This window comes from Citrus sinensis, chromosome 5 (assembly GCF_022201045.2).
Source record: "Citrus sinensis cultivar Valencia sweet orange chromosome 5, DVS_A1.0, whole genome shotgun sequence".
Taxonomy (NCBI): domain Eukaryota; kingdom Viridiplantae; phylum Streptophyta; class Magnoliopsida; order Sapindales; family Rutaceae; genus Citrus; species Citrus sinensis.
In genome coordinates this window covers 23,317,157-23,342,112 of record NC_068560.1, presented here as the reverse complement: position 1 = coordinate 23,342,112, position 24,956 = coordinate 23,317,157, and the positions used below count along the sequence as shown (strand labels likewise).

Sequence of the window (24,956 nt, the reverse complement as noted above, 5' to 3'; positions counted from 1 at the left end):
CGTGCAAAATCTAAATAAGATACACTATCCATTGATAATGAGTCAAAACAATCAAATAAATCAAAGAAGAAAAGAAAGTAAACTTACCTAATTAAGCCCTTGGATCATGTTCAGGCTTCACCTTCAACCAAAGCTTGAAACTAAATTAACCACTCATAATTGAATTAGGATAAAATGATAATTTTACTAAAATACATAGAAAATACAAGATAGAGAGAGAATTACAGAAAATAGAGCTCAAAAATAGATTCAGGGTGTCAAATTAAAAGGGAAGCCCTCTATTTATAGTTATAATGGATAAATCACGGCTATTGGATGAAAACAATTCAAACGCTCGGGATTGCGCCCCATGGCAAGCTTTGATTGGTTAGAACACATAATCAATCAACGGTACATCAGCATTTCAGTCCAATAAAATGATGTCACGTCATCGGTTAATGCCACATGGTAGTGTCGTTAAGGTGCACCAAATTTAAAACCTTACCACTAATATAAATAATTAGCACAGAGCGAGTAAGGATCGATCCCACAGAGACTATGCTAGTTATATTTATTATTAACTCCAAAGCAAGATTTAAAATAAAATAATAGTAATAATAATAATAATAGTAATAGTAATAATAATATAAATTAATCTAACTAAAGAAAATGCCAATTAAAAATAAAAGGGGGATTTATGAATTTTTAACTAAATAGTAAGAAATAAAGAAATTAAAATTACGAACAAGAATTTAATAAAAACTCTAATTAAAGGAGAAAGAAATAATAATGATGAAAACTTTGGTTAAAGGATCATTCGCCACCACCAAACATGCACATAATATATTAATTCTATCATCAATTTATATTGAAACTATCAACCGTAGACAACAATAAGCTCTGTTAGTCTCAATCTTTCCTTAGTGTGTCGTTAGGCAAAATAAGCTCTTCACCTAATCTCTAACCATTAAATAATTTAAAACAAGCTCTTTAAATTTAAGATAATGGAAGCATTAAACAAAGAAAGATATTAGGTTGATCTAGGCAATAAACACACAAGCTTGGATTATTTAACCTAGGTTATGTTCTTCAATTGAAATCACTGATTCCAACCTGCTACTAATGATTAAAATATCAAGACAATTACGGATCAAGAATTTTAATCTAGCAATAAAATTTATTCAAGTCCTATCTAATTGGCCACTCAAACAAAACAAGAATAAACCATGAACATTAATTATAGAAGAACATAAACAATCTCAATTAAATAAATTGAATGATAGAATTTAAATTTAATTGCATAGCATGTTTAGGGTTTTGAATTCACCCTCAACCAAATAAAAATTTAGCCTAACATAATTAAATTGGGAATAGAAAAATTGATAAAACCAGTCATGGAGATTAATTCAAGCGGCTGCCTTTTTCTTCAATTGAATTCCGGCTGCTGATTTTTTTCTTCTCGCGGCTGCAATGTCAAATTCTCTTCCTCGAATTGCGTCTGCACTCCTTTTTGCTGCCTTGCTCTCCTCTCCTCTTGGCTGCCCGAATTCTTCCTATTTATAATGCTTTGGCTTTGTTTAAATCCTTGCCTGGAGAGAATTAAATTCCAAACTCAAAACCGCCACCTCATGCTTCAATTAATAAGCCAATAATGATTTCCTAAAGCCAAAAGGCTTTATTCTCTTTCCTTTCACGAGGCCACTTTTGGTTTACAATCTTTGTTTTCCAATTTTGCTTTCAAGTGATGGCTTGGCTTGTTAATTGGCTTGGCTTCCCTTTTTCTTCTTCCGACTGCTAGTTCCTCAAAATCAAAAGCCAAAAGTTGGCTTTTATACTGCCCAAGATTGGCCGTATTTTAAAGCAATTAATTTGTTTCCTTTAATTGCCATGCACATGCCATTTCAATTCTTTATTTCCAATGCTTTGTCCACCACTTGTTTAGGCAATTCACGTGCATGAAATATGGCCATTTCCTTTTTCTTCTTTGTTCAATTTGCTTCCCATATTAACCAATGAGCAAGCCAAAGCCACTTTAATGCTTGCACATGTTATTACCCTTTAAGATTCTTGATTCCAATTAAATGAAGCCGCCAAATTGAATTAAATTCAATTCCCTCTTTAATCTCCACGTGATGGTCATAATCTTCTGAATATGCATGAATTAATTTTGTTGGCTTCGGTTTTCTTGGTTTCCAAAAATCACTAATTATTTTCCTTTTCTAATTCCTTCAAGCAGATCTCTTCTTAAATGCTCTGATTTAATTTCTCTTTAATTCCAAAATATACCTAAAATAACAAAATAAATAAAACTAAGATAAAAATTAACACAATAAAATATAAGTTACTAAATTAAAAATTAACTAAAATAACTAGAATATTTAAGACCAAAATAAGAAAAAGATAGAGAAATTAATAGCAAAATATATGAAAAATATGCACTTATCACCACATCAGTATTTTTGTCTAATAGCATCCTGCCACATCATCGACCAATGCCACATAATCAGTTAATGCCATGTCATTGGTCCAATAGGATGATGCCACATCATCAATCAATGCCACATCATCTTACCGTATATGTAAATAATATCATATACGTGAATAGCACAAATACCTTTTTTATGTTCTTTCTAAGGTTTTCGATCGTTCTGAGTTAAAAAATGATATATGTTTTGTTGTCCGACTTCTCATTAGTCCTAAAATGGACAAAATATCCTGAAATATATAAAATACTTAAATTATAATAAAACAAACATAATAAGAACTTAGAGAATTTAAAAAATATAAAATTGAAAATGTTAGTGAGACTTGGACTATAAAATGACGATTTTACCTTGTATAAATATGTATTCTCCAGTACTCAAAAATACCTATTGCAGCTTATGTATAATAGTTACTACTTGATTGTAGCGTGATTTCTTCTTTTGGACCGGAAAGTTGTGGTGGAACTTCTAATTTTCAATCTTAATCTCTCTCTTCTATTTTTTTTTTAAATACAATTGAAAATTTTGGGCTTCTTAACTAGCATGAAAAATCAATAAAAAGAGAGAGAAAAATCTATTTTTCCTTTTTCATTTGTTAAGATATCAAACTTCATAGAAGAAAAACTAAAGCAAGATAGAGAGAGATTATTTGGAGAAGAAGAAGAAGAAGCTAGTTTTGGGATTAAATTGGGTTTCAAAATTACTTTTTTATTCATCATTTGATTTGGGGTGTAGTAAGAAAAGTGGTTTTCTAAGGAAATTAGAGATGTTCCAATAGTTTAGCTAAAAAATTGACATATTAGGGTTTTACATTTAAATTGTTATATTTAGGCTCCATTTACTATTATTTTTATAGAGTTTATTTAAGTAGAGCATTTATAAGTAAACCTTTTATTAAAAAAAATTAAGTTATTTGGTCATCAATGAAAGTTCTTTAAAAATTAAAATACTACTTTGATTAACAAATTTTTAAAGTTATGTTAGGAATAAGTGAAATAAGACAATAAAATAAATTAAAGATACTTTAGAAATTTAACTCTTTAAAAAAGTTCTACAACCTCTATTTTACAAAAACCTAAAATTTAAGCTTCGCTAATAGATACAAAATAGTATTTTCAATCCCTAAAAGTTCTACTAAAAATACAATCAAACAATAATAAAAATTTAAAAAAAATTACAAACCAAATGTGTACTTAACTCACATTATATTACAAAAAGCATAAATATTTATCTCCTATTTATAACTTTGTTTATTAGCTGCAAAGGAATAAAGTAGGGGTAGGCATTAACCATTTTAGTTTGGTTTTTCCAAAAACTAAAATCAAACCCGATCGATTCAAAAACTTATAAACCAATGTGAACTGAAATTTAGAACCGAGCCAAGCCAAACCAATTCAATTATATGATTTGGTTCGGTTTGGTTTAGTTTGGTCTAAATTTTTCTTATTTGTTAGTCAAAATTTTAAACTTATCACATAAATTTGATTCATTTTGAATCAATTCAATTATAATCACTAATCATTCATATTTTAGGATTATTTCCATAGCCCCAAGTTGTTTCGACATTTTCTACCGCGCCCCCAAATGTTTCGACATTTTTCACTCCACCCCCATTTCCATTAATTTGACCGTTATTTTTAACAGGGCTGTTTGAAATTTAAGTAAATGTCAGAAATGCCCTTATCTTGAATTGGAGAAAAATTAAATGAAATAAAATGCTAATCCAATAATTGATATTTACATTAAAAAATTCTTAATTAAAGGTAATTGCACAATTATTCCATCAATTAACTTATCAAATAAATTTAATTTATCACCATCAAATAATATTTAGGGTATGAACTTCTAAATTTACCCTTTAACTGTTAGAATAAATAATCAAATTAACAAATTTGGGTGCGGGGTGAAAATTGTTGAAACATTCGCGGTGGAAAATGTTGAAACATATGGGGATAGGGCGGAATTAACCCTATGTTTTATGCAAAAAAATACTAATATGTGCATATGTGTGTGTATTCTTTTTTCTTTTTTTTTAACACTAAATTGATTCGATTCAATTCAAATAAAAAAATCAGTCGGTTCTTATTTTCTTAACCATTCAATTTTTACTGTACGAACAAAATACCCACCCCTAAAATACAGTAACAAATAAAGTTCTGTTAGTGTCTTTCAGCTGCCTATATATCAAGCCTTCTAATTTCCTGCTGTAAATTGTATTCTTTTGCTTCTTTTTATAAAAGTTTGCTTTCCGATGTCTTTACATAATCAGATAATCGACGTATATGTCATAATCTTCTATATTTCTTTTTTTTTATTAATTCTTTTAGAAGAAAATTTATTCAATTATATATGTAGTGAAGGGATTGCATGAAATTTGTTTAGAAGTGTACGAAAGATTTTTTTAAGTAGAATCAGGATTAAAAAAAACATTTACTAAAAAAAATGTTTAAAGTGCACGGTTTGACTTAAGTTAATTTGTTAAGAGAATTTTGAATTAATTAATTACATACCAACAAATTCTGAGAACAAAGCTTCAATAAAACATCAAGTTTCCTAAATTGGATTCTAATGACTTCGTTGCAAATCTATAAGCCCGTGTTGAGTTTTACAATTACTATTATCTATTGCATGTAAAGATTCAAAGACTCTTGACAAGTCAATTAATGTTAGCTTTATATCATCTCCGGTTGTAATTGTCAAGATTTTGTCTTTAATAATAATGTTGAACCTATGCTTCTGGTCAAGTAATATCAGAGTTAATGTCCAAACCTCTCAAGTACAAATTGTATTTCAACTGTTTCAATTTCAGTTTCTTATCTCACTTTTGACCTCTCATAGTTTTGGACCCATTTATGAGTTATTGTCTCACGTCTCGGTTTATGTTTCATATGTGAAGGGGTTTCGTTAAGACTTGTATTTAATACTAATGTTAAACTTTTATCTATTAAACTTTGAGTTAAACAACTTATTATTTAAACACATTTAAAAGAATAATCAACCAAAAAAAGGTTACAGTACGCTCAATAGTATTAGAAATAATGAGAATTTTAACGAGACATCATTTCATTTTACAAATTAATTATTTTATTTTCCAAACCCTTCTCCTTCCCATATTTAAAGGAGGTGGCGGATCCTAGAAGAGATCAAGGTTAAACACAAATGACAAGAGAAAAAAAAAACAATTTGTAAATTTCACTTTCAATTTAAAGAGACGTGGAATAGAAGCAAACCAAATCTGTGAAATAAATCAAGTTTATAAAATACTTGTTACAAGTCAAGGTAATCAATATTCCAGTCTTAATGTTTTTTTTTTCTTTTTTTAATGATGTATATAAGTCTTTTCTTTGACTTACGCTTCCAATCTTGACAATAACACCCTTACGTAGAAGAGCTGTTGCTTCTAATTTTTTTGTAATAAGGTAGCTCTCGTCTCTATTATAAAATCTGATTATGTTGGATTTTATACGCTTCTCAAATTCTGCTTTGATCTTTACCTTCAAAAATCCAGAAGCACTTCCAGTTTTGTGATTCCCTTGTGGACAAACTAAAATGTTCTAGCAAATCAGCTGAAGGGAATATTTTCGGGAAGAAACAAATCTCAGATATTTTGTTCCCGAACCATCATTTTTGCTTGCTTGCTTGCATTAGTTAACCACTTCAACAAGTAAATTGGAAAGTGCTTCTACAGAAAAAAAATAAATAAATAAGTCAACACTCTAATAATATTAGATTGCTTATGAGCTTTCTTAATGGGTCCACAGAGAGACAAGATCTAAGAACTTGGGCATTAACATAAATGGAGAAACTAGAAAATATTCCACATGGCACTTTCCTTTTACATTTCTTAGGAATTGCAAACTTTTATGACCAGCAGACAAGGTCAGCAATATATATATTAGCAGCTTACAGAGCAAAATTATCCATTCTGCCCTTCACCAACTAATAAAAAGGAAACGATTCTCTTTTACACCAACCCCAGGAGGGCACATTTCTTTGATTTGTAATCCTGAGAATGGAAGCGATAGATATGTTGAAAAGAAAAATCTGAGATGGAAAATTCGTTAATTTGTGTTTGTACGAATGGAACGTGTTGAAAAAATATAGGTATACGCTTCTAGATAAGGGTGAAAAAAAGTCCATAACATTAGCCACGTTGACATGTTCAATCTACAACACATCAAATATTAAACCAATGAAATTATTTTCAAGGAAGAAAGAGTTCTTTTTATCAACTGAAACCCGTAGAAGCTTCTACCAATCAAACCTTTGCTGTTGATCCATGACCAAGTTGATAATCATCCTCGAAATCTCGTGTTTGTGTATAAATAAATATATCCAACGACTCCATTTCACATCTTCTTCACAGTCTCCCTCTTTCCTTACCATCTAAGAAAAAGAAAAGATGGCTGCTTTCAAACCCATGGCTTTTCTAGCCCTGCTAGTGGTGTTGCTACCCACGACTGCTCTTGGAGATCTTGATGACTTGGCTCCTGCTCTTTCTCCTTTCTTTGGTACGCCAGTCTCTTTCTCTATCTGATAAGCATACATAGATAGACATGCTTATATGCATATATTTTGGTGTTTTTTTGGAATTACAGATAAGATGTGTGAAAAGGTAAATTGTGGAAAGGGTAAATGCAGAGCAGATATGACACGTCCGTTTAACTTCAGATGCGAATGTGAACCTGGTTGGAAGAAAACAAAGGACAATGATGAAGACAATGATCACTCGTTCCTCCCCTGCATAATTCCAGACTGTAAGCTCTTTCTTGTGATTATTGTACTAAATTTTTGGATTCCTTTTCTATATATAGGAAGTGATTTTCCCATGGCAAAAGGGTAGAAGGCAAGCATGGGGTGATGAACATTAACAAAAAGATTATTTTGAGAATAAACATAAGAAGGAAGAAAAAAAAGAAAACACCAAGCAAAATGTTATTTATGACACATATGCAAGTGCTCGCTCGCAAATAGAGAACCTATATGAAAGGCAATATCTTTGTCAAACATCAAATCATCCCTGCCACCATTATTAACTGTAAACAATGTCGTAAACAAAAATTAAACCAGTTCACATGATGTTCTTCTTTAATAAATTACCCCTTGGAAGTTTTATAGTCTGATTTTAACAGAACGAAAAGCTTACGGGCCTATTACAGAGATGAAAGCTTTTAGTTTTAGCAACGAGGCAACGTTGGTTTGTTTCTTTTTATTTTGTCCAGGTACTCTTCACTATGATAGCTGCCACACAGCTCCACCACCGGATCCTGATAAAGTTCCTCACAATATCTCTGTCTTTGAACGTAATCCCCATAAACAAACCTCTATTATCATTATCATTCTCACTTTTCTTTGTTGGTTTTCATGTTTCTGATTTTATTTGTGTTGATTTGTATTCATATAGCTTGCTCTTGGATCTACTGTGGAGAAGGAACATGCAGAAACACATCAAATTATAAACACACATGCGAATGCAAACCTGGGTTCAATAATCTTCTCAACACATCTTACTTTCCGTGCTTCAGCAATTGTAAGACACAAACAGACATCTTTTCATAACAATTGTTATAATTACGCAATAACTACTTTGAAAAACTAACTTAAGGAATGGATTTTAATTTCAAGGTACCCTGGGAGCTGACTGTGAAAAACTTGGAATTAGATCTTCAGATTCACAAAAAACTTCAAGTAATAATGAGACAATTTCGAGAGATGATGAGAATCAGGGTGAGATGAGTTGCACAAAAAGACCAATACTGTTTCTCACTATTTGTTTTTGTTAATATTTCTGTCAAATCTTGTTCGACCTTATCCATAGCCAAGGCACACCTAATGGTCAATTTCTAATGCTTTTCTTTTTGCTTTATTTCTTTCAGCTATCTCATTTCAGCCAGGAAAGTTCCATTGGATGAGCATACTGATTATGTCCATGGTGATTGCTATATGGAAATAAGACACAAAGCCAGGAATTGAGATCTAGGCTCACCAGACCTTAGTTTCATTATTAAGAAACTATCATACTTAGATATATCTTCATTTGATGCATTGTTGTTTAATTCTTCTCCCCGATTCATGTGTAGAAGTTTAGTTTGTATCAATAAGCTGGGCCTGGATGGAGGATGATCATTGTATACAGAATCCTACAGAATAAATGTTTTGGGTATATATGATTGTTTTAATGATTGATTTATCATTGGTTGAGTTTTCTTTTTCTTTCTGTTCATAAATTAAACTAACTGCATCAAAAGAAATCAAGAGTGAGGTAACTTTCAACAGGAAAGAATAATTTAATAAAACTCCATATAACTAGTCTGAAGCAATTTGATACTAGTACAGGCAAATGATCCAAAATGAAGCTAGAAGCCTTATTTCTGCTGAAATTAACAAAAGGCAATGCAATTTTGAAAGTGAAGTATCAAACAGAAGCTATAAGCCAATTACATATCAAATTATATCTAATTTCCCTCTTTACTTTTTTAGATTAACATAACCCTTTTTATAATCACTCCGTTTAAGCCTTTGTCAACTAATCAAAAACTAGAACTATCAAATGAAAGCATGAACCCCAGAAAAACACATGGTTGCAACCATTTCGAGCAACGGAACAATTTATTTATGTTTTATTCCACATCTGCCCAATTCAAGATACAAAATTTCTACTGAGAACCCGCATTGCCAAATCTAACATTTAAACTAAAATTAAGTCCAAAAAAAAATATCAGAGTAATGAACAACAAGAAGAAGGACAAATTATAAAAAACCAAATTTTTTAAATCCTCACCGCCATCATCACTTGCTCTTAACTTCAACACCAGTCTTCCCAGCTATGATCACAGCAGTCGCCATATCCAAAAACAACCCGTGTTCCACAACTCCTTCGAGCTTCCCAATCTCCGTCCCAGCTGAAACCCCGTCTTTAATGGGCGTCTCGAAATACAAATCGATAATGTAGTTAAAATTATCAGTGATATAAGGCTTCCCGTTTTCCCCTTCTCTAAGCTTGGCCTCACAACCCAGTTCCCTGAACAAGTCTTGAAGCCTAACCAAATTGTATTTCCAGCAAAACTGAACCACTTCAACTGGCATCGCAAGCTTACTCCCACCGAGTCCGCTCACTAATTTACTCTCATCAGCCACAACAACGAAGCTTTTCGACGCAGCTTCCACCATCTTCTCTCTCAAAAGCGCCCCGCCTCGGCCTTTAACGAGGTTCAATTCTGGGTCAACCTCATCGGCGCCGTCAATGGCCAAATCCAGTGATGGGTGATCGTCAAGTGTGGTTAAGGGAATGTTAAGCGACTTGGCTTGCTCTTCCGTGCGTTTTGAAGTTGGGATTCCGACGATGTCCCTTAACTCGCCGGTTTTCAAGAGTTGGCCGATCTTGTCGACGACGAAGGCGGCGGTGGAGCCGGTACCGAGGCCGAGGGCCATGCCGGATTTGACGTAGTCAACGGCCTTGTCGGCGGCGAGCTTCTTCAAGTCGTCTTGGGTGAGGGCCGGGACGGCCTGGGCTTTGATGGAAATGGCGCGTGGTCTGAGGGATTTGGGGGCGCGTGGGAGGAAGTGAGCGGAGGTGGAGAGATGGAGAGTGGGGAGGAAGGATAAAGAAGTCATTTTTCTTGGGCGGAGGCTGTGGTGGTGATGGGGTGAGTTTGAGAGGAAAATAAATGAGAGGTGAGTTGTGAGAAGTTGTTGTTGATCAATCTATCTGTGTGTGTTTTGGATGGCTTTGGCTTTTCAGTTAGTTGATCAAAATTGGAAGGTGGGAATTTGGTTGTTTATTGGGTTTATTTGGCATTTTGTTAAGGTTAGATAAAAATGAAAAAAAAAAAATGGCTTGTTTGGTGAATTTGAAAGGTGGGATTTCTATTTCTTATTTGTTGTTTGTTGGAATTAATTATTATGTGTATGAGCTGAATTTGAGCAATGAAGCTCCTCCTTATCAACTATCAGGCTAATGAGTTTTCTATTCGATAAAGTCTGGTGGCAAATTGGGATCGCGTTCACCAATGTCAAAGCCTCAAAGGCACAAGCTAAAAGTTCTTTTATTTTTTTTCTTAGAATATTAAAGCTCTCCTTACTTGTCAGGGAAAGTAGAAATTTTTTTTTAAATATTATTATACAGGACTGTTATTTAATATAATAAAAATAACATATATTTAATATAAAAATAACATTTATTAAATTAAAATAATTTTAATTTATATATAGGAATTGTTATTTTTAAGAAATTATCAATTTAATTTATATATAAGAAATTATAAGAAATGACATATGGAGAATTGTTATTTTTATTATATTAATAATCAATTTAATTTATTTTTATTTTTGAGCAATGGATTAAATTTATTTAGTTTGAAGAAAAATTTTGACAAAAATTAAATGAAAAAATTGGATAATGAAGTTATATTCGTAATTTTATTAATAATATAGGAATAAATTGGACAATGAACAATTATTTTTTAATATGCTATAAGGGTATAATGGTAATTGTACTTTAAAATTATAATTTATTGTTAACAAATGGGGGTCTGAGTGTCTTTTTTAAAACATTAGGAGGTTTTGTGTCATTTATTCAAACCTTGGGGGTCTCTATGTCCTTTTCCCATTATTTAATTATCTTATAGTAATTAATGTATAAAATTTGATTATTATTCAACAATTTAATATAACTAATAATAAGTACTTAAATAATATATAAAAATATTATATAATTTAATTATATTACAATAACTATTTTAAATAATTTGATATAACTAATAAGAAATATTCATATATGAATAAATTTGAATGATATTAATTTAAAATTAATAATGATATACTATAGAACTCTTACTTAGATTATTTTGCACAATTCATTTTGTTAGTAAATATGTTACAATAATTGTATCACTTTATTATTTTGTGATTATCGTGTTGTATGTATAAGTTTTTATTCTATCATTCTAAGATGATTTTTGAACTAATCTTATAGGTTTTTACTATATACTTATGTTGTTATATTATTTAGAGATTATTTGATTAAATTATTTACTTCGATCTTCATTTCATATGTTATAAATTTAGAAAATACTAAAAATAAATGTTGTGATTCCAAAAATTAAGGCTATAAACTTTGATTTTATGAGTAATTATGATATTTTTTTAACATTTATACCAAAAAATTTTTTAATTTGTAAAATTTAAGACTTCTATATTTAGTATTTTTTTACGTACTAATAAATATCATTTTTAAATATATAATTCAAATTAATCACAAAAAATTAATACATTACAATATAGCAACAAATATTGTACAACATTATTATAAATACAATGCTAATGTAATATAACATAATACAATATACATTCATTAAAATAATGCAATACGACATAATACAATAGAGTGTTTAAACGTGGTCTTAAGCTAGTATATCGAACAACCTTAAATATTGTCAAATGATCAGAAAAATAATAAAATATGAACATTCGTCGTTGTATAGATGAGAGAATACAGTATATATGAGTGACTACAGTTTGTGATCTTACTATTAATAGACTATAGTTGCAATCTTATTATTAAGCGACCCCTTCATTGTCCTATAAATTTATGAATGTAGATTTCTAGTTGAGTTCATAATTAAAATTACAGTTGGACCTCGATAGATTAATAGTCTTGAAATAAAAAAAAATCATGAAAAATCTATTAGTTTATCGATGAATTCATAATTTATTAATTTATAAGAATAACATATGATTTTTTTATGAAGTATAGAGATTGCAAAATTAAAGGTGTAGTGATTTTGTCAAGATATATAATATGATTCTAATTTGATTTTAATTGAGAATCAATCATTTGATAATCCTTTAGCTATATTGCATGGCTGAATTACGATTATATTGTAACTTATGAAAGGAGACTTTTTGGAGCTAATATATTAGTTTTTCTCTCTCTTATTTATCTTAGCATAGCATATAGAATACAATAACAACTTCTCATTTAAAAGGTGTAAGGAAAGCAACAATAACCAATAAAATGAGTTAAGCATTATGGCAATATAATAAAGAAAATCATAGACATATTATATGTATTTAATTTAAAATTAGTTAATTATTAATTTATGTATTAGTTGGTCCTATAGAAAAATAAGATTTCTTAAAAATTTTTATCTAATAAATTTATCGAATTATTAACTTTTACATAGGGCACCAAGTCAAGACCTGCGAAAACTATTATTTAAATTGAGGTTATCAATTTATTAATTATTAATTTAATAAAGCTCTACTAGTATTAATAAGAATTCCAACATTTGATCCTAATTTGAGTATGTGTCATTTATCTATTAAATTATATAATAAAGTAATCATTAATCTTATATTAATCATCCTATAAATATATATAATATTGAGACTCGACACTATATCTAATATGTAAATTTAAATAAAGCTCAGAACAATAGCATAGCAAAATGAAAAAAAGTAACATACACCCCTAAAATTTAGTTAAATTATTACGAAGACCCCTTATTTCATAATAGTTGCACAGACCCTCTTAATAATTTTCAAAATGACGATTATAATGAAAATTATTTTTAATATGAAGTTTTTATTAGTTATGGATTTTATTATTACTAAAATCTATTGATCTAAAAATTAAATTATAGATTTATATTAATATAGAAATAATTATAAATAAAATAATATAAATTTTATAAATAAATTAATGTGAATTTAGGTATAAATATTTTAATATTATTAATATGTCAAATAAATTTTATTATTATTAAAAGAATATGACATATAAATAATGTTAAAATAATTTTTCTAATATTTAAAATATTTTATAAATCTTATCTTATTTTTATTTTTATGTAAGTTTATTTAAAGTCAATTATTAACTTATTGTAATTAAGCATATAAAAATAAAATAAAAATTATATGATTACATATAAAATTAAGAAATTTGTGTGACCATTAAAATAAACATTGGGTTCCAAGAAAAATATACGAAATCTGAACATATAATTGCCAATTTGCTGAACCCTTAGTGAGATCGGTTTCTTTGAAAAAAAAAATTAAAAAAAAAATCACAAAACAATTTCTTGTCAATAGGGGAATCATCTAGCGCTGACATAAAAGGTCTCCTGTCGAAAATCGAAATTTAGCTTTAGAATCGCAGCAAAATATTTTTCCAAAATCTTTTAACTTTTCGTCTCAAAACTTGAAATCCTCACTCGCAAGTCACGACCCATCAGCCATGTCTGCTGAATCAACCACGGCAATTAACAGAAGCATAGTGAGTACCATCCCAAGTTTCAATTTCTATGCCCTCTGCTTTGTTCCGATTTTCAATTTTTATGTTTGATTCTTGACCTTGAGAAAGTTAATGGGGGAATCTGGGAATTTCGTAACTGGGTTTCTAGAGTTCGTTCTTTTTTTTTCCCTTTCTTTTCTTTTTTTATCGGCTGAATTCCCATCACGCAATTTCTGGGTGATATTGATTATTGGCGAGATATTATTTTGTTTGGTTGCTAAGAAAATCAATGTGCAAAAACTGGGTTTGTTTATTTTCGAGCTATATAGTTTAGAAGATTTACAACTTTTTTCCTACAGTATTTGAGTTGTTCATAACGCGTTCATTAAGATTGTTATACTGGTTTTTAATGATTAGGTTGATCTATTGGACTTCATAGACTGGTCTGGAGTTGAGTGCCTTAACCATAATACTGCTCATTCTCTTCCCAATGCAATCAAACAGGTAAAATTTTCATTCAACATTGCTTTTTTTTTTTTTTCTCCCTTCTCTCTTAGGTTTTATAACTATTTACGAGTGATTTAAACTTTTGGATGAATTATGAAGGAAAGTTTCGCCTTTTATGCTGATGTTTCATGATTTGTTAGTAATCTGGAAAGTGCATGCCAGGTCAATGTGTGATATTTCATTATTATTATTTTTTTTTTGTGGTCATGATGAAAGTATGAATCTAAAATCTGAACATTATTTGTTTCATATCTTGTTTTCAAGAATAAAGGAAGCTTGTCTTCGCCATATTATAGCAAAATACTATTTGTTTTATTTGGTTTTATATTGTAATATTTCAATATCTGATGATCTGTGTTTTGATCAGCATAGAACTCGGCCATAAAAAACTGTGTATGGAATTGAAGGTTTACTTCTTCATAGTAATTAGAGACTGGAATTGCTAGTTCCAAACTTTTTAGTTTCATTCATGCCGCCGAACACTGTATTTTTACAGAACCTATCCTTGTTCAGTGTCTTCCTTTCGAATTTGTGGGATGTACAACTATACTTAATTTACTTTCCCACGAACTCTAGGGTTACAGAGAAGATGAGGGTTTGTATCTGGAAAGTGATGCAGATGAGCAACTTCTGATATATCTTCCTTTTACCCAAGTTGTGAAGCTTCATTCCATTGTCGTCAAAGGACCTGAGGAGGAAGGTACTTGTTACTGTTTGTGAATGTGCATGTTTTGTATGCATGTGGATGGCCTGAATTACTTTCTGATCAATACACTGCAACAATATCTGATCTTGTTCTCTTTCTTCCAACTGAAAGCATATAGCAATGTGGAATGTGATGAGCTTTCGAGCTTAGGCAACCCATAGCACCACACCCTGTACTATAGTTAAGGAACGATGAGCATCCTGTAGAAGGGTGAATTATATTTACATAATAGAGAACTTAACTAGTTTTCCCAAGATAGTATCATATGTAAATATCGCAGCATGTTTGTGTGGATGCATTGACTTGAAAAATTGATCAATTCAATGTCTCATCTTTCGGGAGCTTGTCAGATTTGATACATTAAGAACTGAAGGCTCTAGAATGTTTTCTTACTGATACTGTTGGGGATTTATAAGTAAACATTCATTTTGTTTTGCACATATAGTTTGAATTGGTGCAGATTCATTTTTTGTGGTCCCATAATTCTAATGTGAAGGTTGTTTAATAGGTCCTAAGACGGTGAAACTTTTCTCAAACAGAGAACATATGGGATTCAGGTACTGTTTGAATAAATCTTGTTGTCATTGATTTTAGCTTTGAAATGGAAATATGCACAACTGGTATACTTTTGTTTCTTAATTTTGTGACAACAGCAATGTCAATGATTTCCCCCCAAGTGACACAGCTGTTTTGACCCCGGATAATCTCAAGGTAGTGGTCCCATGTCTACTTGTGCTTCTACTGCTAGTTTGCTTCAGTTTACTTAAATGATTTTTTCCCTGGTAAACTGTTGGCTCAAACTTCTTGTTTTGTGCAGGGAAAACCAGTGGTCTTGAAGTTTGTCAAGTTTCAGAATGTTCGTAGGTAAGTTAGTGCCTATGGATTGCTGAAATGTGTTCTTAATTCTTCTCATTATATCTACTTAGACTGGAAGCTGACTGACATTCTTATTTGGATCAGTTTGACAATATTTATTGAGGACAATCAGTCAGATTCTGAAGTCACAAAAGTTAACAAGATTGCACTGTTTGGAACGACGTGAGTTTCTAAAATCTTATAACTGTATCACCATCTTTTCCCTTCTGTTCTGATCCCTTTACTGAAATCACAGTTCACGCAAATTAAGCATTTGTAATATAATAACAGCCTTGTTTATTATACAGCTTCTTTAGGACAGAGTCAGTCCGTAATTACAGGCCTGTTGATTATTGTTTAATGATGCAGGGTTGAAACAACAGATATGAAGGGCTTGAAGAAGATCGAGGACAATCACTGATCCTGGCAAAAGCAAATATGAAATGAAATGAATGAGAGAACCCATATTGGCCTCCTGAAAGACGTGTTAAACATCTTCAGCTTTATCTAAACTTCAGTTAATCCGAAGTATAAAACACTTTGCTGCATGATTTTGGAAAAAAAAAGTTTCATCTCATTGTCCCAAGTTTTTTCTTTGGCAATCATATCATCTATGTGATTGAATTTGAGGTTACATTCAAGTTCTGTTGTGTTCTAACAATTTTGGATGTTATGATTTTGATTGTTTCAATTTGAAGTGAAAGCAGCCATAGCCGAAGGTCAAAGCCTCCTATACCTCTCACAAAATGATAGTAGCGCATAGAAAGGTCATATCAAGCTAAACATGGATACATAAAAGTTGGTATTAGATTCAAAGATCATTTATGTTAATCCACCATTGGTTTCAGATTGTTCATATCATTTTCCATTTCTGCGCAGTTGTAAAAAAGTTATTTCCAAAATAGCTAATTGAAATGCTGGGACTATTTATAACTTGTACATTAAATAGATTCATGAGAGAAGATGGCTAATTGAGTACAATCAACGCAATTCCACAAAACAGGTTCTGAAATTACAAATGGAGATTGGACAAAAGACTACAATTAATAGTCCACGTCTCCATTAGGCACCTGAATTTCACTTTGGCTGATGATTTTACATCTTACATCTTGCTTGCATACAGGTCAATGCTACCTATTTGCATCCGTGAAGTTGAATTAACATCTCGCACCTTGAGAAACCTAAACCTGCCATCAGAAGAGAGTTTTATGATTACATTCATGATGAGCTAAGACAAGGGTGGCAGAAATGAACCCAAAGAGGAGAGTTTTATGATTACTTTAATGATGAATTAAGAAAGGGTAGCAGAAACGATCCTGAAGATAATATGTTACTTTAATGATGAATTAAGAAAGGGTAGCAGAAACGATCCTGAAGATAATATGTTACCTGAAAGCATTTGATAGAAAACCTGTTGATTTAATCTTAAATGTTTTACGCTGGAAACGATTTTCAAACATCTGAGAAGTTTGTTTATCCAGAACATGCCAGCTGGATCCCCCGTCATTGCTTCCATCGAGGACCCTGAAAAGGAAAACATTTTACGTGCAACAGAATGAACATAAGTAATAGTTTTCAGTTGAACATGTAAACTCAATATCATTCAATATTTGATCAAGGGCAAAAATTGGAGGCCATTATAACAAGAAGTAGACCAGTTGTTTAACCATGTTACTTAACAATGAAAGACCACCAAAAAAAAAGAAAAAAAGGAAAGCATGGTCATATCTGGAAATATGGAAGTTAAATAAATCAATGGCCACACACTCTTAAATCTTACCAATCCATCGGATCCCGCTCTGGAGCATCATTGGCTGACATCAGCTCATATGCCACAAGCTCATGCATCTTGTTGTCTGCTACTTTATAAATTATCCAACAACCTAAAATGGTTCAAGTCATATGAAAAGATTTAATAAGACTTTATCACAATCTGGCTCAAAAGATTAAGCAACCAACAAAGAAAATTTTAGGTAACATGGTTTATTTAGGTGCTTGTGTTTCTGCAGTCACTAAAATGTCATTATTTTCCATATTCCTTTTCACACTAAAAGAAAAACGAGATAGGAGGTGAGAGTGCCGAGTTAGAAAAAGACGACGAGAATAATATGCTAAATTATTAAAGATAGAAGTCCTCTCATCTAGAATCATGGACTAAGTAGCCGTCTCTGTGGGGTTCATTCACATAGGATATAAAATTTCATTTTACTACAAGGAGCAAAGGAGAAATCTTACCAAAAGCCAAAAAAGAAAAAAAAAAGATTTAAAAAGCATAACATGTGCCTTTGCAAATCCAATAGCAATATTCTTGAGTTCCCAACCTTCATGTAATAATGGGGATTATATTACACTTTTCAGGTTCTTTTACTAGTAATTTTCAGAGTGTTATCTTGGAAAAGGCAAGCAGAAAATTATCCAATAGTTTTGTAGTAAAAACAATAGTTTTGAATGTTACTTTCTTTAAAGCAAAATCCAAAACTTAGAAGGTCAAACAAAAAGCTTCAGCCGCTGCTTGCGCCATTTCACTGCATTCGGCTTGATATGGCATACACTATAACAGAACAAAGGGAATAATGCTTATTTGATTAACTGTACCTCTCGCGCCATTAGGTTCTTCCCATTTAGAAGGGCGAATTCCGTCAAATGCAGACGTGACCTGAAAATTTAGTTGAGAGCAGATTTATGAAAGATAACTTACAAGGCACATAACTCAAAATCACTCAAAATTGCAACCGATAATATATAAACAAGTCACACTTACTATTCCAAAAGGAAACTCCTCACCGCTGGCTAGAACTGAACCAGAATGTATTCGGTTTAACTTCAGAAGTGGCAGGCAAAAAGAACCTTTACCAAAGTTGTCGCAATTGTTAAGATCATGGATCATATCATCCAAGGCCTTAAACACAACAGGCAGTGATAAAGAGGTTTTAACAGGATCACCAGCCAAAACTATGTCAACTCGTCCATCAGTATTCAACTCACTCTTCAGAGAAAGGACACGAAGTAAATGCCCGATGGACGGCAGCAACTGATGCACAATCTTTTGCCCATTATTTGGAACTGAATTTAAGGAAACTCTTCTTGTTTTGTAGGGTGACTTCTTTAAATCACCCAGAATTCCTTTCAATATCTTGAGTAGTTCAATAGCTCCAGATTTAGGAACATTATTCTCAACAAAATGAGAAAGGACAGAAGAAAATGCATTGTAGATTGTTGTCACATGCTCATCTATGCAAACACGAACCGGGCAAGAAGAGCAACTCAAAGAACAATTGTCATCAGAGCCGATTTCTGATCTTGAAATACGCCATTCCTTGTCTCCACTTTGTCTTCCAGGTAAAGAGACTGGAGCATCATCTGTAGAATATAAATCTCTTTCCATCGCTTCCCTTTCACATTTATCACAGTCTTCAAGTGTAGAAAGTGTCTCAGATGCAAAGCTTCTACGACATTCTCTTGTCATCTTAGCAAGAACAGCAGATACTGTTTGTTCTGTGGCAATATTTCGTCGAGACAGAACCTATTTTGAAAAAAATAGAGTTAATAATTACAAAAAAAAGAAAAAAATCACTTCCCTCAATACATAAAATATTTTTGTAAAGTGACGAAGAAAGAGATGCTACTGAAAATATGTATACAAGCAAATACCATAACTGCCTCTATATGTACCTCATGCCATTTCCTAGTGTAACGTTTTGTGACATCAAAAACTCCATCTTTTGATATAGCAATTACATAATTCAACTTCTTATTCCACCTACAAAGGGAGTATGAAGTTTTAAAAGTCGGGATATATACCAGGATGTTCAAGGAAAAATGCAGGATAAAAGAGTTTACTTATAAAAAAATAACTAAACCATGACATTCAAAATACCCCTTCTCATATAACAATGGTCTGTCATATATTCCCTCACAAGGATCAAGGTGCATCCATCTGTAAATAATAGATGTCACAAAACATTTAACTCATCTTTCAGCTAATCCAGATGACTGTTGAATGCTCCTCAAGGAAATAGAAAACAGCAACTTTGCAAATGAACCGTACCTTCCCAAAGATTGTGAGAAGCACTCTGTCCACACATGATCTGTAAAATCCAGGATCTGAAAATGAAACACGAATCAGTCATTAGTGACATAATCTTCTCTCAACCCTCAGGCTGTTCAGTGTAGTGAGAGAATGAAATGCCTCATACAATTATTAACATAATGGCAAAGACGTGCAGACACACAGCAATATGCTTGCACTTAAGAGCTAGAACTTCATAATTGAATTCAAAATTCCTCAAACAGAGAAGATTACATATTAGACCATAGCTTTTCTCGTGGAAACCCCTGTGCTATCTGCATGTAAGGTGCTGTGAACTGCAAGAGAGCAAATTTCATCTAATGTCTATGTCTGAGGACACAGGACCATATATAATAATGTGGCATAAGTGGACCGAAAATATTCAAGTTGTATTTCAAATAACCAAAAGCGGGTTCATCAGGGGCATCACATACAAAACCATTAACATATTTTATGTGTCAAGCATCCATGAAGCAGGTACTAACTATTTGGTCTCTGCAATCTCTGATTTTTCATTCAAAGCAACATTGAGAAGGCTGAACTATTATTAGAATATTTTCAGCTGTTCCAAAAACCTAGTTGTCTGCTAACACTATGACCATTGTTCCTCCTGAAGAGAGCTTGAATTGCAGAGCACCAAAGTTGAAAAACATTTATTCTGAATTGAATAATCAACCAAAAATTGACTAACCAGGCGAGATTCATAGCCAAATGCTCGGCAATAAAGCGTAAAACAATTAGCCCACTCTCCGCAACGCCCCCTTTTTGTTTCTACAAGCTACATACATAAAATAACATAAGAAGGTTATGTACCATATGAAACATAGACTTTCCAATCAGGTCAAGAAAATTGGAGTACCTTTAAAGGATCATTATAGCGTGGAAAACGAGTGATTTTTGAGCAAACCTTGCAGCTGGAGATAAAACAGGGGTGAAGTATAAATAATGTGAAAACAAACATGTCGGGGCGCCATGAATAAAACATAAAAGCTAAAAGTGAGGATTGGTGACAAACTTTGGTTCGGGCAGACTACGAAAGCAAAATGTTGTACAAATAAGAGAAAATTAAAGAAAGAAACTGAAAAACTACTTAACGTATTTACACTTTTCACAATCTGTATCTAGATGCATTTCAAAAGAACCTTCTGTGATGATAAAAAACTACTTAGCCTATTGGGATTTTTAAACAGATTAAAGGAAATTAGAATATGGAAAAGGGATGTTGCTATCTGAAATGGTGAGATTGCCTACCGAAGGGAATTGTAACACAAAATCTTCCCCCAACATAAGTCATAATTTCAGCTAGATATTGGACACTTACGGAATATTATATAATATGAATTCCTATAGGTACAAACAGATAGAAAAAGACAATAAATTAGGAGAAAAGGCATTCTTTAGACTGACTGAAAAAGCTCGACTCGAGCTGCTCCATATTGGATCTCTGAAGGAAGTGGGGTACCCATACCTTGACCTACAGTTTCGTTGCTGCAACCATCACAAGGAGGTGCATTGACCCACCTACAATATTGGAGTATGAATAATACACAAATAAGATTCATCCTGTCAGCAATATGGCAAAAGAAAAGAGTTCTGCTACACTGAGGATTTACAATACAGACTCTGCCACTCCTGAATAGGAACAAGAAAAAAAAAAAAACTCACATAAACAACAGCTTAAATGCCAGCTGCGCAGACCATGCCAACAGGGCCATACAAAACCCTAAAATTACAACTTAGGACTAGTTTCAATTACTAATCTTTGAGGTGGAAACAGAAAACTGTTAAGAAGCATTGTAAAAAATCATGAAACTGAGCAACCAAGAAAAAAAGTATTGTAGATGTAGGAAGCTTTAAAAGCTGTTAAAATCAACATTTTTCCACTTAGTTATGCAAGGAAGTCCGACAACAAGAATATTCCAGTGATTAAAAGCACCTGAACGTTTGTTTGAACCAGAAAAGCAGCTGTAGCAGGAAAGCATGATCTTGTTCAGTTTTTGATGGCTTAAAGTTCCCCTCCTAAATCACAATATATGTGAAAATTATTAGACACTGATATTTTATCCTAAAGATAAAATGACCCATATCCGCAATTAGTTCACGCTTCACGATAAGTACTTTTATTATCCTCAATAAAGTAGTCAGGGAACTCATTTTCAAAAATTGAAAGACTGAACACATTTTCAAGTAGTAAGTACATAAGAAATTCCAGTTGAATGGTAACCTTGCAATGAAGTGTAGGAATATATATCAGCCTTGCCAGATAGTTATAACAATCACAAAGAAGTCAAAAAAATTTAAATCAACCTCCCAAAAGATAGTCAGAAATAAAACAACCTTGGTATAAGACAATTTCTCTGACTAAATCAGCTTGCTGATGAAACAATTACCTTCTATACTATCCTCAGAAATAAAAAAAAAAAACTACAGGAAGCCCTTCTGTTGGTTAATAATCATCAGGATTGAAAATTAACTCATCAAAATAACAGCCAAAGATGCATCTATGATTCCTTGTATAAGAGTATGATGGAAATAATTCGGCTTAGGTACGTATGTCAATAAGCATGCACGAATCAAAATTTTAAATCCACAATTGCAACACAGTAATCTTGCTGAACCAATTCCACCATTTACTAAATAGAACTTCTAAGCTTCAAAATTCAGAACATAAATTTAACTAAAATGAGCCAACATGATATGTTCATTTCCTTCTGCTAAATGATTCCTGCTCATTAAGTGTATATAAAATAGAGCAAACAAATGTGCTCTGAGTACGTAATGATATTAAGCACTGCATTAAGAAATAGCATAGCCACACCCATAAATTGACATCATGCTTCAGAACTAATCTTGAATTTATAAGGAAGGTTGTTGTATGTAGGAAACTGAAAGGTTCTACCCTGGCCAAAGAAACCAAAGATTTCTCCTCAAGTCTTTCTACTGGAACAGTCTTCTTGGCAGCCTCTTGGCGTATTGGGTCCTCATACTACAAAAAATCCATCAATTATCAATAGAACAAATTGCTTTCTATAGGCATAATAGTTATTTTGTATTACCAATGGAGGAAAGAGAATTATGAAATTAAATGAAGAAGAAAGCAAATTCATTTTCCTCTAAACAATTCAAACGGTTATTTTTATTTATTTATTTATGTGGAAAATTAATGTTAAGGAAAAGAAAACTGGCAGCAATTCAAATGATATTCTTCAAATTTCACTGATGCTGTCAAGTAGGGAGTTTCAAAATTTCAAATTTGATATGTGTTTCTCATCGAACATGTCAGCAGCAATTAAAGAATAAAAGGAGAGTTTAGAAAGAAACCACCACATACTCTAAATCAAAGAGAGCAAAAATAAATAAATAAATAAATAAATAAAAATTACCATGAGAACTTTACTAATGTACGGGTGCACAGTCTCCTCAAACTGCCCACTATTTTCACCCACAGCATGCTGTTGAAACAAAAGCGCTTCCTCCTCTGCCTACAAAAAAATAAAAAAAATTGAACCAAACAACTCGAAACCTATCAAATTAGGCTGTTTCAGAGAATGCTTCTATAGGAAACATCTCAAAGCTATTTCAGATACTTCTCCTGAAAAGAAATTCAAATGTACTTTTCTAAACAAGTAAGCATTTTCAAAACAAGATTTTTCAAACAAACAAAAAAATGAAGCGTTTTTTCAAATTTTTTTTTAACTTTTAAAAAGCACGAAACCTGAAACATCCGCGCCAATTCCTCATCGGATTTCAGCAATTCTTCCTTCTCTTTACCACTGTCACTAGAAATTTCCTCGTTAATTGAAACTATTTTGAGCTTATCAGATATCGTAACGAGATCAGAATCGTCCGATACGAGCCGTTGATCATCATCATCACCGATGATCTGATCAAAGTCACACCAACCAATAATCAAAACATACGCTTAAATTCACGAACAATTAAAGAGAGAGCGGCTTAGAGAGAGCAAATTAACACCTTTTGTTCTTCAGGAGGAATCGAAGTGAGAGAGAAGAGCTGGAATCTAAAAACCTGGAACGAGAAATGAGAAGTTTTAGAGAGCAAAAATGAGAGAATTTAGAGAGAGAGGGATAGGTGGAGAGACCTCGAGGCCGTCGGCGGTGTCGTAGTCAACGTCGAAGGTGGAGTCGCGGTGGCGGACTGAGAATTTCCGAGCTGCCATTTTGTTCTCTCTGTTCGAAGTCTTTTGCCAGCGTTTTAGTATTGAGATTGAGAGAAAAAATCTATGACACGCATAACACATTTCTGTTTTCCGATTCTTTTCATGTATTTATTTATTTTTTTATTGCGCTACTGAAGCTCGAACCGAGAACCTGAGGGTGGGTTTCGACCTTCGAAAATGATGTTTTTGATGCATTTTTTTTTAAAACAGTTCTGCTATTTATCCCAGGTCAAATCCCGGGTCAAACCCCGAAAATTAAAACAAAACGATGTCGTTTTCTCTTCTTCATGAAACGCTACCGTTTCACCCTAGCAAAAGCAAACGTTCCTCTCTTCGTTTTCGTCTCTCTCTCTCTCTCTTGCTCTGTGTCTCATAAAAAAGCAAAGCATAGCAACAAACAAAATCGGAGAGGAGAGAGAGACCTCTCGGAGCTTTAAAACAAAAAAATAAAAACAAGCTCTCTGTATCATCAATCGATTGCAAAAGCATAGATTCTTAGTCGAGATTCGAACTGTTCAACCGCGGATTGGATAACGAGAAGGGGAATCCGCTTTTCACATTCTCCTTTCTTTTTCGGGTTCCTAGCCGGTTCTAGAGCTAAATCCTTCGTCCGCTAGCTAATAGTCTCATCTTCTCTCTTTCATGACTTTCTTGTTGCCCTTTGTTGAGGAAAATCCTTTTAGAGCTGGGAAAACAAAATCTCCAGTCGCATTCTATCTAGAGTCAAGCAGCCCTTCTTCCTTGTTCCCCTCCTCTTCGTTTTCGTCTTCCCCTCTTTGTTTTCTCGTCTTCGTTTTCGTCTGCAATTTGTGCTTGAATTGGTCTAGAATTTGTACTGATTTGGTCTGCAATTTGTGCTTGAATTTGTCTGGAATTTGTGCTTGAGTTGGTCTGCAATTTGTGCTTGATTTGGTCTGGAAATTGTGCTGATTTGGTCTGGAATT

The 24,956-nt window shown here is 32.4% G+C and overlaps 4 protein-coding genes across 6 annotated transcripts; 2 read left to right on the top strand and 2 right to left on the bottom strand.

The window, feature by feature from the left end:
* The first annotated feature begins 6,666 nt into the window (after nucleotides 1–6,666).
* Nucleotides 6,667–8,655, top strand: LOC102631128 (uncharacterized). The gene is made up of 6 exons (XM_006471582.4): nucleotides 6,667–6,973; nucleotides 7,061–7,219; nucleotides 7,685–7,765; nucleotides 7,867–7,992; nucleotides 8,088–8,189; nucleotides 8,339–8,655. The coding sequence occupies exons 1-6, from the start codon at nucleotides 6,865–6,867 to the stop codon at nucleotides 8,413–8,415; spliced, it is 654 nt and encodes a 217-aa protein (XP_006471645.2). The 5' UTR covers nucleotides 6,667–6,864; the 3' UTR covers nucleotides 8,416–8,655.
* LOC102630826 (probable ribose-5-phosphate isomerase 3, chloroplastic) lies at nucleotides 7,060–10,426 on the bottom strand. Its single transcript, XM_025096339.2, has one exon. It carries the CDS (start codon nucleotides 10,074–10,076, stop codon nucleotides 9,252–9,254), a length of 825 nt encoding a protein of 274 aa, XP_024952107.2. The 5' UTR covers nucleotides 10,077–10,426; the 3' UTR covers nucleotides 7,060–9,251.
* A 3,004-nt stretch (nucleotides 10,427–13,430) lies between these two features.
* On the top strand, nucleotides 13,431–16,494 carry LOC102631443 (PITH domain-containing protein At3g04780). The gene is made up of 8 exons (XM_006471583.4): nucleotides 13,431–13,737; nucleotides 14,113–14,199; nucleotides 14,779–14,902; nucleotides 15,417–15,465; nucleotides 15,562–15,619; nucleotides 15,726–15,772; nucleotides 15,869–15,946; nucleotides 16,133–16,494. Exons 1-8 carry the CDS (start codon nucleotides 13,699–13,701, stop codon nucleotides 16,182–16,184), a joined length of 534 nt encoding a protein of 177 aa, XP_006471646.2. The 5' UTR covers nucleotides 13,431–13,698; the 3' UTR covers nucleotides 16,185–16,494.
* Nucleotides 16,495–16,669: 175 nt separating this feature from the next.
* Nucleotides 16,670–24,101, bottom strand: LOC102606837 (peptide-N(4)-(N-acetyl-beta-glucosaminyl)asparagine amidase). 3 transcript variants are annotated; one of them, XM_025096292.2, is made up of 17 exons: nucleotides 23,935–24,101; nucleotides 23,808–23,861; nucleotides 23,548–23,715; nucleotides 23,216–23,314; nucleotides 22,651–22,818; nucleotides 21,769–21,851; nucleotides 21,240–21,353; nucleotides 20,692–20,746; nucleotides 20,524–20,610; nucleotides 19,812–19,867; nucleotides 19,641–19,700; nucleotides 19,436–19,523; nucleotides 18,525–19,286; nucleotides 18,359–18,419; nucleotides 17,544–17,646; nucleotides 17,153–17,287; nucleotides 16,670–16,950 (listed from the first exon to the last, which is right to left on the bottom strand). In XM_025096292.2, exons 1-17 carry the CDS (start codon nucleotides 24,091–24,093, stop codon nucleotides 16,866–16,868), a joined length of 2,337 nt encoding a protein of 778 aa, XP_024952060.2. In that variant the 5' UTR covers nucleotides 24,094–24,101; the 3' UTR covers nucleotides 16,670–16,865. The 3 variants fall into 3 exon arrangements, with proteins under 3 accessions (XP_024952060.2, XP_006471647.4, XP_052297337.1); XM_006471584.4 differs by having other exon boundaries at nucleotides 22,732–22,818; XM_052441377.1 differs by having other exon boundaries at nucleotides 23,216–23,310.
* Nucleotides 24,102–24,956: the final 855 nt, after the last annotated feature.